Genomic DNA, 15,083 nt, shown 5'->3' on the forward strand with positions numbered 1-15,083 from the left:
AAGTCCAGGGGAAGGGAGGCAGAGTGGGTAGTCCAGGGGAAGGGAGGGAGGCTGGGTAGTCCAGGGGAAGGGAGGGAGACTTGGTAGTCCAGGGGAAGGGAGGGAGGCTGGGTAGTCCAGGGGAAGGGAGGGAGGCTGGGTAGTCCAGGGGAAGGGAGAGAGACTGGGTAGTCCAGGGGAAGGGAGGGAGGCTGGGTAGTCCAGGGGAAGGGAGGGAGGCTGGGTAGTCCAGGGGAAGGGAGGTAGGCTGGGTAGTCCAGGGGAAGGGAGGGAGGCTGGGTAGTCCAGGGGAAGGGAGGGAGGCTGGGTAGTCTAGGGGAAGGGAGGGAGACTTGGTAGTCCAGGGGAAGGGAGGGAGGCTGGGTAGTCCAGGGGAAGGGAGAGAGGCTGGGTAGTCCAGGGGAAGGGAGGCAGAGTGGGTAGTCCAGGGGAAGGGAGGGAGGCTGGGTAGTCCAGGGGAAGGGAGGGAGGCTGGGTAGTCCAGGGGAAGGGAGGGAGACTTGGTAGTCCAGGGGAAGGGAGGGAGGCTGGGTAGTCCAGGGGAAGGTAGGGAGGCTGGGTAGTCCAGGGGAAGGGAGGGAGGCTGGGTAGTCCAGTGGAAGGGAGGGAGGCTGGGTAGTCCAGGGGAAGGGAGGGAGGCTGGGTAGTCCAGGGGAAGGGAGGTAGGCTGGGTAGTCCAGGGGAAGGGAGGGAGGCTGGGTAGTCCAGGGGAAGGGAGGGAAACTTGTAGTCCAGGGGAAGGGAGGGAGGCTGGGTAGTCCAGGGGAAGGGTGGGAGGCTGGGTAGTCCAGGGGAAGGGAGGGAGACTTGGTAGTCCAGGGGAAGGGGGGGAGGCTGGGTAGTCCAGGGGAAGGGAGGGAGGCGGTGAAGGGTGTTTTCGTCATTAATAATATTTTGGAACTGAGGAGGGAGTCCAAAAGAGAATAATGACAATAAGATGGTACAGCTCTAAGACTGGTTAGACTATCTGGCTAGATGTGGCCCTCGTCAGTGATATGTTTAAAGATGTTTCCCTCATCAGTGACACGTTAAAAGATGTGTCCCTCATCAGTGACACCATTAAATATGTTTCCCTCATCAGTTACAGGGTTAAATATGTGGCCCTCATCAGTGAAACAATTAAAGATGTCCCTCATCAGTGACACCATTAAATATGTTTCCCTCATCAGTGACACGTTTAAAGATGTGTCCATCATCAGTGACATGTTAAAGATGTTTCCCTCATCAGTGACACATTTAAAGATGTGTCCCTCATCAGTGACACCATTAAATATGTTTCCCTCATCAGTGACACGTTTAAAGATGTGGCCCTAATCAGTGACATGTTTAAAGATGTTTCCCTCATCAGTGACACCATCAAATATGTTTCCCTCATCAGTGACACGTTTAAAGATGTGTCCCTCATCAGTGACAGGGTTAAATATGTGGCCCTCATCAGTGAAACAATTAAAGATGTGTCCCTCATCAGTGACACCATTAAATATGTTTCCTTCATGAGTGCCACGTTTAAAGATGTGTCCCTCATCAGTGACATGTTTAAAGTTGTTTCCCTCATCAGTGACACGTTTAAAGATGTGTCCCTCATTAGTGACATGTTTAAAGATGTTTCCCTCATCAATGACACCATTCAATATGTTTCCCCCATCAGTGACAGGGTTAAAGATGTTTCCCTCATCAATGACACCATTCAATATGTTTCCCCCATCAGTGACAGGGTTAAAGATGTGTCCCTCATCAGTGGCACGTTAAAGATGTGTCCCTCATCAGTGACAGGTTTAAAGATGTGTCCCTCATCAGTGACAGGGTTAAAGATGTGGCCCTCATCAGTGACATGTTTAAAGATGTGTCCCTCATCAGTGACAGGGTTAAAGATGTGGCCCTCATCAGTGACATGTTTAAAGATGTGTCCCTCATCAGTGACACCATTAAAGTTGTTTCCCTCATCAGTGACACGTTTAAAGATGTGTCCCTCATCAGTGACACATTTAAAGATGTGTCCCTCATTAGTGACATGTTTAAAGATGTTTCCCTCATCAATGACACCATTCAATATGTTTCCCCCATCAGTGACAGGGTTAAAGATGTTTCCCTCATCAATGACACCATTCAATATGTTTCCCCCATCAGTGACAGGGTTAAAGATGTGTCCCTCATCAGTGGCACGTTAAAGATGTGTCCCTCATCAGTGACAGGTTTAAAGATGTGTCCCTCATCAGTGACAGGGTTAAAGATGTGGCCCTCATCAGTGACATGTTTAAAGATGTGTCCCTCATCAGTGACACCATTAAAGATGTGACCCTCATCAGTGACACGTTTAAAGATGTGTCCCTCATCAGTGACACCATTAAAGTTGTTTCCCTCATCAGTGACGCGTTTAAAGATGTGTCCCTCATCAGTGACGCGTTTAAAGATGTGTCCCTCATCAGTGACACGTTTAAAGATGTGTCCCTCATCAGTGACATGTTTAAAGTTGTTTCCCTCATCAGTGACACCATTAAATATGTTTCCCTCATCAGTGACACATTTAAAGATGTGTCCCTCATCAGTGACACCATTAAATATGTTTCCCTCATCAGTGACAGGGTTAAATATCTGTCCCTCATCAGTGACACGTTTAAAGATGTGTCCCTCATCAGTGACATGTTTAAAGATGTGGCCCTCATCAGTGACATGTTTAAAGATGTGTCCCTCATCAGTGACACATTTAAAGATGTGTCCCTCATCAGAGACATGTTTAGAGATGTGTCCCTCATCAGTGACATGTTAAAGATATATCCCTAATCAGTGACATGTTTAAGATGTGTCCCTCATCAGTGACATGTTAAAGATATATCCCTAATCAGTGACACATTTAAAGATGTGTCCCTCATCAGTGACAGGTTTAAAGATGTGTCCCTCATCAGTGACAGGTTTAAAGATGTTTTTCTCATCAGTAACAGGGTTAAAGATGTGTCCCTCATCAGTGACACGTTTAAAGATGTGTCCCTCATCAGTGACACGTTTAAAGATGTGTCCCTCATCAGTGACATGTTAAATATGTGTCCCTCATCAGTGACACTTTTAAAGATGTGTCCCTCATCAGTGACACGTTTAAAGATGTGTCCCTCATCAGAGACACCTTTAAAGATGTTTCCCTCATCAGTGACACTTTTAAAGATGTATTCCTCATCAGTGACATGTTAAAGATGTGTCCCTCATCAGTGACACTTTTAAAGATGTAACCCTAATCAGTGACATGTTTAAACATGTGTCCCTCATCAGTGACACTGGATATTAGGTAATGAATTCATGTTGAGATGTTATGCCAATGGACAGAACACATAGAAGGACGTCAGCTGATGATGTAGCAAGAAAAGGAAGCCGTGTCTGTTGTACACTTTTTTTTGCTATTTTCACTTTGCAATTGAAATGTGGCCATATTTTGCAATGTAGAAATGTTGCCATGGAAAGCAGTATATTATTTCCTATGTTGACGACATTTTCTTGGCAACTAGGACCATTTGGCAGTATATCTGATTATTGTTCAGAAAGAAAATGTTTTCTCCCCTGAAGCAGTTGATTAGGACGGTGAAAGTAATACTGTGTCGAGCTGCCCGCATGGTCCTGTGAGATATGTAAAGCGGAGGGAAAATCCTGCTACTGCATGTCTATGTAATAGTAGCATAGGCATTCTGTCAGGTCCACCTGGCTGCAGTATTCTCCCGTCCGTCCACTTCCTCCTCCCAACTTTATTGCCTCTAGCACTTCCTGTTAATCAACCATGGCGCTGACTGTTGGCTACTTTTCCGCTGTCAATTTCACAGAATAAATATTATGAATAAATAAGAAAGATGAAGGTTGACTGAAACATTGTGTAACTTGACAAATTCTACATTTGTGATATTACCTTTCAACAGCCGTCTCGTGTTGCCCTAACCTCACGTTAGTGCCACCCTAGTCAGATCAGTCAAGGCCGTGCTTTCTCATACCGTAGAACACTGAGAGATGAAGACAATAGTCCAGAACTGTGCTGTTGTGTTATTTGAGAACGAGAGGTGTGAAACAGTTGACATGAAATCAATAGGCTTCTGTGTAGATGGTGAAGTGGAGGAGAAGGATTGAAGAGAGAGCGAGAAGAAAGCAGAGAGAGAAAAAGCGAAAGAGAGAGAGAGAGAAAGTGTGAGAGAGAAGAAAAGAGCTACCAGTGAAGAACAAACACCATTGTAAATACAACCTATATTTATGTTTATTTATTTTCCCTTTTGCACTTTAACTATTTGCACATGATTACAACACTGTATATATATACCAGATGACATTTGAAATGTCTTTATTCTTTTGGAACTTTTGTGAGTGTAATGTTTACTGTTCATTTTTTATTGATTAGTTCACTTTTCTTAATTATCTATTTCACTTGCTTTGTCAATGTAAACCTATTTTTCCCATGCCAATAGAGAGAGAGAGAGAGAGAGACAGACAGAGAGACAGAGAGACAGAGAGAGAGAGAGCTCATAAAGTAGTGGACCCTGCCATCCGGCATTCAGTGACTGTCTATCACATGTATTTGTTTTCATCATCATACAGACCAAGTTTCTTTTCATCTTCCCAGTGAAAAGCCCCAGTCCAGCCCAGACACTGAGAGAGTCTAACTCTATCTCTGAGATTTCTATAGAGCAGAGGGGGGAGTAGAGCAGAGCAGAGCAGCAGGCCCTCCCACCGCCTACATAGAGCAGAGGGGGGAGTAGAGTAGAGCAGAGTAGCAGGCCCTCCCACCGCCTATAAAGGACAGCCATACGGAGACACTCAGACAGAAATCAGACGTGTATCTGTGTAGAGGCAGAGGGAGGCTAACATCACACTGAGGGGAACTCAGAGAAAACAGACACTCACAATATAACAGCCAGTCAGGAGTGAAGGAGGGGTCCACCGTGAGAGAGACAGACAGACAGAGAAAGAGAGAGAGGTGAGACAGAGAAAGAGAGAGGAAGAGAGAAGGGGAGAGAGAGAGAGAGAGAGAGGAGAGAGAGAGGTGAGAGAGATAGGTGAGAGAAGCCGAGAAAGAGAGAGATATCAAAGAGTGATTTAATCTGAGTGTCTTGATCTCTTTTGTCCTCATGTCCAAGGATTAAGTAGAGGATCTACAGTACTGGGGGGATCTGGTCTTTCTACAGGTCTCTATATGAGAGAGGAGTCTCCCACCTGTCTTGTAGATCTGGACTGATGTCTTTTACGATGGTGCGTACGGCTCCCCCAAGCTGCTTCCTCTTCTCCGACATCAGCATGATGTCAGAGGACGAGGAGGAGGAGAACGGCGGCAGCGAGAGCTCGGGCTCCGACTCCCAGAAGTCCTCCTTCCGTCTCCACGGCGGCTCCAACGGGTTTCAGATCAAGGTGGGAAGCAGGAAGAGGAAGTTATGCGGAGTTGCCGGCAGGCTGGCGGGGCCCCCGATGGTGGCAGGGGCCCCGGTGGTGGAGGTGCGGCAGCGGAACGTGGCAAACGCTCGAGAGAGGGACCGCACCAACAGTGTGAACACGGCCTTCACTGCTCTGAGGACCCTCATCCCCACCGAGCCAGCCGACAGGAAGCTGTCCAAGATCGAGACTCTGCGGCTGGCGTCCAGCTACATCTCCCACCTGGGTAATGTGCTGCTGGTGGGCGAGGCGTGTGGGGATGGGCAGCCGTGCCACACCTCCACACCCCCATTCCACCACCACACCCTCCACAGTCTCAGCCCATCGCCCGGCCGGGGCTCAGAGAACCAGCCCAAACACATCTGTACTTTCTGCCTCAGCAAGCAGAGGAAAATGGTGAGTGCCACTGGAGGGGCAGAGCTACTGTATGACTGACAGGAGAGTGGTATGGTCTGGATGCTAAGGGTCAAGGGTCTTATTGGTTGAAATCCTCCCAGAGAAAAATAACTCAACTAGGCGTTCATGGAGTCCCTTTAAGTGGCCTTTCAACTTCCAAACACAAACTATTTTAGAGCTAGGTCTGGGTTCTTATTTCAGGTAAATCTGTCATTGAGAAAATGAGCATTTCATAACTGTGGGCTGAGTCTTGTGGCCAAACTCCTCATGGCTAAAGGCTGGGTTTTGGCCCCACGTTATTTGGATAGTCCCCTATAGATAGTCTATATTGGTTCAAACTGTCACCAAACTATCATTAGTTTGATCACAAGAATATGATAAATTAATTAGGTAGGTTACGGAAAAAAGTTAGGGAAACACTTGGATATATTCACCCTCTTCAATGTTGCCTTTTTGTTCAAATCAGTGTAATACTGTAGTTAAAACTATTAATAAGGAGCCAATTTCATCCTAACCTGACCGTTGCCCATCTAAACTAATCCATGTGGGAATGGTTGACATGGCAGACTCCCCGCAGTGTGAAATCTACACCTCTGTTCCCTACCACTGGTGGAGTCGATGGGATCAGTCAGAGCAGAAACACTGAAGTACAATCTCATCTGTCATTACTTTAGACCTGCATAATATATTCCATTTAGCAGGCGCTTTTTTCCAAAAATTCCGTAAGAATTCATCCACGCAGTACTCACAAATTTGCCTGACGATTCATCCTGAATTTAGTTACGCTGCTCTGTCGACAACTGCATACGTTCATCTTGGAGCAGAAACGATAGTAAGCGTGGTGTTTGGCCGGAGCAATGTGAATGAGTAGTCAGGCAAGTCACAAATACCCTGGGCAAAATAACTACTACAAGCATACAGTCAGCCAAAATAGTCAAATCTGGAGATAGTATTTAAACTGTCTTGAGGACTGCTGGAGACATGTGAATCTCAGTGCTGGGTGAATGATGTAGATGTGCATCATGTCTTAATCTGAGGCTGTTCTCTTCCTCATTCGTTCTGCTGTTAACCACCTTGCCGTTACAACTCTGAGTCCATGTCTCAAATGCAACCCAATTCCCAGTGGTGGAAAAGTACCCAATTGTGATACTTGAGTAAAGGTAAAGGTACCTTAATAGAAAGTCACCCAGTAAAATACTACCTGAGTAAAAATCTAACATTATTTGGTTCTAAATATACTTAAGTATCAAAAGTAAAAGTAGAAATATAAATTATTTCAAATTCCTTCTTTTAAGCAAAACAGATGGCACCATTTTCTTGTTTTTTAAATGTATGGATAGCCAACGGCACACTCCAATACTCAGACATTATTTACAAAAGATGCATTTGTGTTTAGTGAGTCCGCCAGATCAGAGGCAGTAGGGAGGACCAGGGATGTTCTCTTTATAAGTGCGTGAATTTGACCATTTTCCTGTCCTGTTAAGCATTCAAAATGTAACGAGTACTTTTGGGTGTCAGGTAAAATGTATGGAGTAAAAAGTACATTATTTTCTTTAGGAATGTAGTGAAGTAAAAGTAAAAGTAGAGATACTCCCAAAAACGACTTAAGTAGTACTTTAAAGTATTTGTACTTAAGTACTTTACACGACTGCCTATGGTCAGCGGTATTGCATTATATAGAGAACAGGGTGCCAAGTGTCCATAGAGCTCTGGTCAACAGTAGTGCATTATATAGGGAACAGGATGCCAGAGTCCATAGTGCTCTGGTCAACAGTAGTGTATTATATAGGGAACAGGGTGCAAGAGTCCATAGTGCTCTGGTCAACAGTAGTGCATTATATAGGGAACAGGGTGCCAGAGTCCATAGAGCTCTGGTCAACAGTAGTGCATTATATAGGGAACAGGGTGCCAGAGTCCATAGAGCTCTGGTCAACAGTAGTGCATTATATAGGGAACAGGGTGCCAGAGTCCATAGCGCTCTGGTCAACAGTAGTGCATTATATAGGGAACAGGGTGCCAGAGTCCATAGAGCTCTGGTCAACAGTAGTGCATTATATAGGGAACAGGATGCAAGAGTCCATAGAGCTCTGGTCAACAGTATTGCATTATATAGAGAACAGGGTGCCAAGTGTCCATAGAGCTCTGGTCAACAGTAGTGCATTATATAGGGAACAGGATGCCAGAGTCCATAGAGCTCTGGTCAACAGTAGTGCATTATATAGGGAACAGGATGCCAGAGTCCATAGAGCTCTGGTCAACAGTAGTGCATTATATAGGGAACAGGATGCCAGAGTCCATAGCGCTCTGGTCAACAGTAGTGCATTATATAGAGAACAGGGTGCCAGAGTCCATAGTGCTCTGGTCAACAGTAGTGCATTATATAGGGAACAGGATGCCAGAGTCTATAGTGCTCTGGTCAACAGTAGTGCATTATATAGGGAACAGGGTGCCAGAGTCCATAGCACTCTGGTCAACAGTAGTGCATTATATAGGGAACAGGATGCCAGAGTCCATAGAGCTCTGGTCAACAGTAGTGCATTATATAGGGAACAGGATGCCAGAGTCCATAGAGCTCTGGTCAACAGTAGTGCATTATATAGGGAACAGGGTGCCAGAGTCCATAGCGCTCTGGTCAACAGTAGTGCATTATATAGGGAACAGGGTGCCAGAGTCCATAGAGCTCTGGTCAACAGTAGTGCATTATATAGGGAACAGGATGCCAGAGTCCATAGAGCTCTGGTCAACAGTAGTGCATTATATAGGGAACAGGGTGCAAGAGTCCATAGTGCTCTGGTCAACAGTAGTGCATTATATAGGGAACAGGGTGCCAGAGTCCATAGCACTCTGGTCAACAGTAGTGCATTATATAGGGAACAGGGTGCCAGAGTCCATAGCGCTCTGGTCAACAGTAGTGCATTATATAGGGAACAGGGTGCCAGAGTCCATAGAGCTCTGGTCAACAGTAGTGCATTATATAGGGAACAGGATGCCAGAGTCCATAGAGCTCTGGTCAACAGTAGTGCATTATATAGGGAACAGGATGCCAGAGTCCATAGAGCTCTGGTCAACAGTAGTGCATTATATAGAGAACAGGGTGCCAGAGTCCATAGTGCTCTGGTCAACAGTAGTGCATTATATAGGGAACAGGGTGCAAGAGTCCATAGTGCTCTGGTCAACAGTAGTGCATTATATAGGGAACAGGATGCCAGAGTCCATAGAGCTCTGGTCAACAGTAGTGCATTATTTAGGGAACAGGGTGCCAGAGTCCATAGTGCTCTGGTCAACAGTAGTGCATTATATAGGGAACAGGGTGCCAGAGTCCATAGAGCTCTGGTCAACAGTAGTGCATTATATAGGGAACAGGATGCCAGAGTCCATAGAGCTCTGGTCAACAGTAGTGCATTATATAGGGAACAGGGTGCAAGAGTCCATAGTGCTCTGGTCAACAGTAGTGCATTATATAGGGAACAGGATGCCAGAGTCCATAGAGCTCTGGTCAACAGTAGTGCATTATTTAGGGAACAGGGTGCCAGAGTCCATAGTGCTCTGGTCAACAGTAGTGCATTATATAGGGAACAGGGTGCCAGAGTCCATAGAGCTCTGGTCAACAGTAGTGCATTATATAGGGAACAGGGTGCCAGAGTCCATAGCGCTCTGGTCAACAGTAGTGCATTATATAGGGAACAGGGTGCCAGAGTCCATAGAGCTCTGGTCAACAGTAGTGCATTATTTAGGGAACAGGGTGCCAGAGTCCATTCACAGCATTTATAATGCTGTGAATGGTTTTAATTCAAAGCTCAGTGACTATAAACATTTTACAACAGTATAATTGGTCATTGGATTTGGACTTTTGGAAACATAGACATATGAAAACATATTCTGACCATATATCACAATAATGAATCCAGAATAAATGTATCCTGGAAGTAATTGGACATTGTTAGAATCATACAGAATAAACCAGCTAATGAGATAATTGCCCTTTACATGATTGATCCAGTGCTGAAGCCTGCATTCATTCTGCTGCTGGTATTTGAACCAGATTGAGCTAGCTCTTTTAGCTCTTTGATGTGATGTTTAAAGCAAAACTGCTCTCCATAACTGCTCTCACTCCTTTCTCCCATTAAGGCAGTCCCAAATGGCACCCCCATTTCCTTTAAAGTGCTTTACTTTGAACCAGGATTCATAGGGCTCTGGTCAAAAGTAGTGCACTACATAGGGAATAGGGTGCCATTTGGGATGCAAACCGAGTGCTCATTACTCCCAGAAAAACACCCCTCAGCCGCCACTCGTTTCTTTGTTTCTAAAGAAGAAAATAATGAAATGAAGCATATGTGAGCTATACAGTATGAAATACGAGTGCAGTTTTGTCTTTTCAACACATTTCAAGACCTGCAGAGTGGGCTGATGAGCTATCGTAGACTGTAGAGAGAGAACACTGTATGTATAAAGTAAAAATCCTTGTCTCTTCAAGGTTTTCACCAATGTTGTTACCCTCATCTGAGGCAGAAAATGTATGAAAATAAAGTCATACATGCTTAAGCTATAGCTATGACTTACTGTGTAGGAGACTTCATGCCTCAACCATATCATGCCTATCGAGTGTACTTTATCAAACTTCATACTAAACTCTCTATTCCATTTGGCAAATGTGCATTTGTCTTGGACAGAGCATAGCCAGCATTTATGAATACCGTATATTCTAGCTGTAGATTTATAGAATTAGAAAGTGGAAAAACACAGTAAATCTATAGTCTCCATATCAAGGTTAGAATGCCAGGGATCTTGGCTCCATTAGATCTGGTGATGATGCTTGGCAGTGAACACTCCCATTACAAACCAGGCTTCCCCTAAGGGTCCAAAACATTACAGCAGCATTGGTCCAGCCCAGTACCTTTAGTTAAATGGATACTGGATATTGACTATTAAACTAAATGCAAACTCATAAGAAGCGCTGGTAACACTTTATAAAAACGTTTGAGTAAGCCATTATAAATAATTATATATTTTTACCAATATTGAAATACTTATTTATGAATAGTTAATTAAATCGTTAAATAATCATCCTTATTCATGAAAGTTATGATAAAGTGTTACCAATCGAAAAAACTTGAAGTGAATGTTTTGTGTTCAGAGGAAGCTTGTTGTTGACTGTTGCGTTCCCTCTCTGCTGTGAGCAGTACTAATAGTATGTACTCTAAATGGCACCCTTTTCCCATAGTGCACTACTTCTGACCAGAGCCCTATGGGTCCTCGCACCGTAAAGTAAATAGGGTACCATTTGTGACGCAGTACAGAGTTGAGTGCTGTGCAGTGCTGCTGCTCCTGCGACTGTATTCCCATCATCCCTTGTATTGCATTCCAATGATCTTCACTGGGTATTTTATCATGGACAGACATATGGAAGTAGGTAAAGACTAATCCAACGGGAATCAGTCCTAAATTGCACATGAAATAAATGAGCGTATTTAAATGAATCATTATATTAATGTAATTAGATTATCAGCAACAGGATTGTTGTAAAGATAAATGAAATTGAATAGAGATAAAACATGTAGATGTATGACACTGAGCATGATGAATTTGTTTGAATGAATTTTTCCAACTAGAAAGTCATGTTGTAGTAGTGCCGTCCTATTCAGGACAATGACCAGGTGTAATCATTTATTTTATTTATTTGACAGAATAGCCAGGACACAACTATTTCATTAAGTGAAAAAGAAAGCGTGGAAAATCCATGCTTAGTAAATCAATATTTTAGATAAGCTACTGTTTCAACAAAAAAAGGGAAATGTGTATAATTGATAAGCCTCCTTGAAGGGCGTATTTAATAACTAATGCAGATGAAACCTCCTTAACCTTAACATAACAATAATATTTATTCAACAAATGATGTCCACATCGAAAGAAAACAGAAATAGATTACAGGAATTTAGCAGATGCTCTTATCCAGAGCGACTAACAGAAGTGAGTGCATACATTTTCATTCTGGACCCCCGTGGGATTTGAACCCACAACCCTGGTGTTGCAAGCACTATGCTCTACCAACTGAGTTACACAGAACCACAATACAGAATTGTGTTAGTGTATAAATCACCCCCAGGAACTTTTATTCTGAACAGAAATATAAGCGCAACATGTAAAGTGTTGGTTCCATGTTTCATGAGCTGAAATAAAAGATCACAGAAATGTTCAATACACCCAAAAAACGTTTTTTTCTCAAATTTTGTGCACAAATTTGTTTACATTCCTGTTAGTGAGCATTTCTTCTTTGCCAACATAGTCCATCCACCTGACAGGTATGGCAAATCAAGAAGCTGATCAAACAGCATGATTACACAGGTGCACCTTGTGCTGGGGACAATTAAAGGCCACTAAAATGTGCAGTTTTGTCACACAATACAATGCCAGAAATGTCTCAAGTTTTGAGGGAGCGTGCAATTGGCATGCTGACTGCAGGAATGTCCGGCAGAGCTATTGCCATGAAAATGTAATGTTAATTTCTCTACCATAAGCCAAATTTGTCAGTTCGTCCAACCGACCTCACAACCGCAGACCACATGTAACAACGCCAGCCCAGGACCTCCACATCCGGCTTCTTCACATGCGGGATCGTCTGAGACCAGCCTTCGGACAGCTAAGAATTTCTGCACAAACTGTCAGAAACTGTCTCAGGGAAGCTCATCTGCATGTTCATCGTTCTCACCAGGGTCTTGACCTGACTGCAGTTTGGCGTCGCAACCGACTTCGGTTGGCAAATACTCACCTTTGATGGCCACTGGAACGCTGGAGAAGTGTGCTCTTCATGGACGAATCCCAGTTTGAACTGTACCGGGACAGCCATCACCTCATGACAGCCATCACCTCATGTTTCAGCATGATAATGCATGGCCCCATGTCGCAAGGATCTGTACACAATTCCTGGAAGCTAAACATGTCCCAGTTCTTCTACGGCCTGCATACTCACCAGACATGTCACCCATTGAGCATGTTTGGGATGCTCTGGATCAATGTGTACGACAGCATGTTCCAGTTCCCACTAATATCCAGCAACTTCGCACAACCATTGAAGAGGAGTGGGAAAACATTCCACAGGCCACAATCAACAGCCTGATCAACTCTATGCAAAGGAGTTGTGTCACGCTGCATGAGGCAAATGGTGGTCACACCAGATACTGACTGGTTTTCTGATCCATGCACCAACCTTTTTTTAAACGGTATCTGTGATCAACAGATGCATATCTGTATTCCCAGTCATGTGAAATCCCTAGATTATGTCCTAATGAATTTATTTAAATTGACTAATTTCCTTATATGAACTGTAATCTTTGAAATTGTTGGATCTTGCGTTTATATTTTTGTTCAGTGTATTAACATTCTGTCAGTACCCATAAGATTTCCCCAAAAGCATCAGTAAGAAAACTGACCAGAGCTTGTTTTGAAATCTGATTAGACTCCATTTGACTCCAGGAGCATGTTTTGATTAGGAGCTCCAGTTCCAGCTTAGCTCACATACGGTACGGCCGAGCTCTGACTCAAGAAACAACGCCATTCCAATAACTTACAACCTCCTCACCAAAGCGAATGGACGTAATGCAAGCCAGGTGTGTCACAAAACACAGAGAGGTGAGAAGGGAAATGAGGCTCTGCTTGCTGTTCCCTGGGCTGGCTTCCTGGCCAGACAACCTGGACCCCAAGGAAGTAACCACAGGAGAAAATCAAGGGTGCTCTGTTTTGATAGAACAGACAAATGCTAAACATCCCATTCTGATTCAAACCCTTTATTTTTCACTCTGTAGGCCTAGATTACAATGATGTCATTGTGACTGCAGACTGAAAAATAAGGTGAAATGGAGAGCTGGGCTACATCAGTTCATGCATCTAATGTGCGTCCCAATGGCACCCTATTCCCTATATAGTGCACTGCTTTTGACCAGAGTCCTATGGACCATAGTCAAAAATAGTGCACTATAAAGGGGATAGGGAGTCATCTTCAGCATGGGTGAAAACCAGGAGGTCTGATGATGTTTTCTCTCTTCCAGAACAAAGACAGAGACAGAAAAACAACTGTAAGAAGATAACGCCTGAAGGACAGAAACATCCAGAGGATAAATATCCAACGCTTTTGTGAAGGATCAGTTCAATTAGCCTATTCTTCAAATGAAAGTTGTATTTACAGTTGTGTACTTAATAAGAATACAATATTTGTATATATATATATATATATATATTGAAAGCACAATGGTTTATTTAAGACCATGGAGGATTTGATATGTCTGTTAAGGGATGATGTGGCAGCAAAAAGTCCATGTAACATGGGATGATATATAGACTCATGACCATTTAGTTCATATCTATCCTTAAACTACTGGACATTATAATGAACAGGCAGAGGAGGACAGCTCTCTCAACGGCTGCAGCCCAAATGGCACTCTATTCCCTATATTGTGCACTACTTGCGCTCTGGAAACACAAATGACTCGTTACTGAACCTTCCACGGACTTCAGAGCACCCAAATATGACATAACGCAACTCTAGAACCCTCCCTGGACTGTATGCTCTTCACTCTCATCAATACGTGCTGGATTTTCGTTTTATTGATGTTAAACATATTGTGCTATTACGCTCATGGATCTGAAGTGTACTGGCTGAATCATGGGAGAAAGGCAATCCTTTAGGAAGAATCAGCAGAAGTTCAGTACCATGCAAACCCCGACAACCCCCACCCTTTCATCAATTACCAATCAGATGGATTGATAAAGCTCTTTTTTTTACATCAACAGTTGTCACAGAGTGCTTTCAGAAGCACAAGCAGAAGCACAGCCCTCAGCCTCAGACAGTGGTGATGGTGACTGGCAGAGCAGAGGATCAGATCCTAGATTACATCTGCAGGTAGAGCTCTGGAAGTCTGCCTGTCCGTCCCCTGACTGTCCTCTCGTTTACCTTTGGAATTCCATGTGCTCGCTCCGTCTCTCCTCCTCTTCTCCTGCGTTCTTCCTTCTTTTTCCCAGGAGCGTTACTGACTCACAGGCTCTGTTCTGATGGCTTTACAATGTGTGCAGGGTTCACTCAGATTGCCCTCTGTCCTGCATCTTTGCTGCTTCCTTTTCTATCCGCCATCCGTGGCCCCTGTTTGAAGAAGAAAATGGGTCCACTTTATTGTGCTATATACATGGATGTCCAACTGCTCCTTGTCTTGTGCTTTTTGTCCGACCCCTCCAAAGACTCACACACACATACTGTGGTTTGAGAGCTTTGACAGATTTCAGTCCACTTCCTGAAATATAATCAAGAT

At 44.0% G+C, this 15,083-nt stretch overlaps 1 protein-coding gene across 1 annotated transcript; it reads left to right on the forward strand.

Annotated features, from left to right (window-relative positions):
- Positions 1–5,018: 5,018 nt before the first annotated feature.
- LOC115185740 (basic helix-loop-helix transcription factor scleraxis-like) lies at positions 5,019–14,682 on the forward strand. The gene is made up of 2 exons (XM_029745800.1): positions 5,019–5,787; positions 13,830–14,682. The coding sequence occupies exons 1-2, from the start codon at positions 5,200–5,202 to the stop codon at positions 13,866–13,868; spliced, it is 627 nt and encodes a 208-aa protein (XP_029601660.1). The 5' UTR covers positions 5,019–5,199; the 3' UTR covers positions 13,869–14,682.
- Positions 14,683–15,083: the final 401 nt, after the last annotated feature.

This window comes from Salmo trutta, chromosome 3 (assembly GCF_901001165.1).
Source record: "Salmo trutta chromosome 3, fSalTru1.1, whole genome shotgun sequence".
NCBI lineage: Eukaryota > Metazoa > Chordata > Actinopteri > Salmoniformes > Salmonidae > Salmo > Salmo trutta.

What these genes read in the sequence shown, in the direction of transcription:
- LOC115185740 (XM_029745800.1), top strand. Translation starts at nt 5,200, where the DNA reads ATGTCTTTTACGATGGTGCGTACGGCTCCCCCAAGCTGCTTCCTCTTC. An exon ending in TCAGCAAGCAGAGGAAAATG is followed by an intron (nt 5,788 to 13,829) that starts GTGAGTGCCACT and finishes TCTCTCTTCCAG; the next exon opens with AACAAAGACAGAGACAGAAA.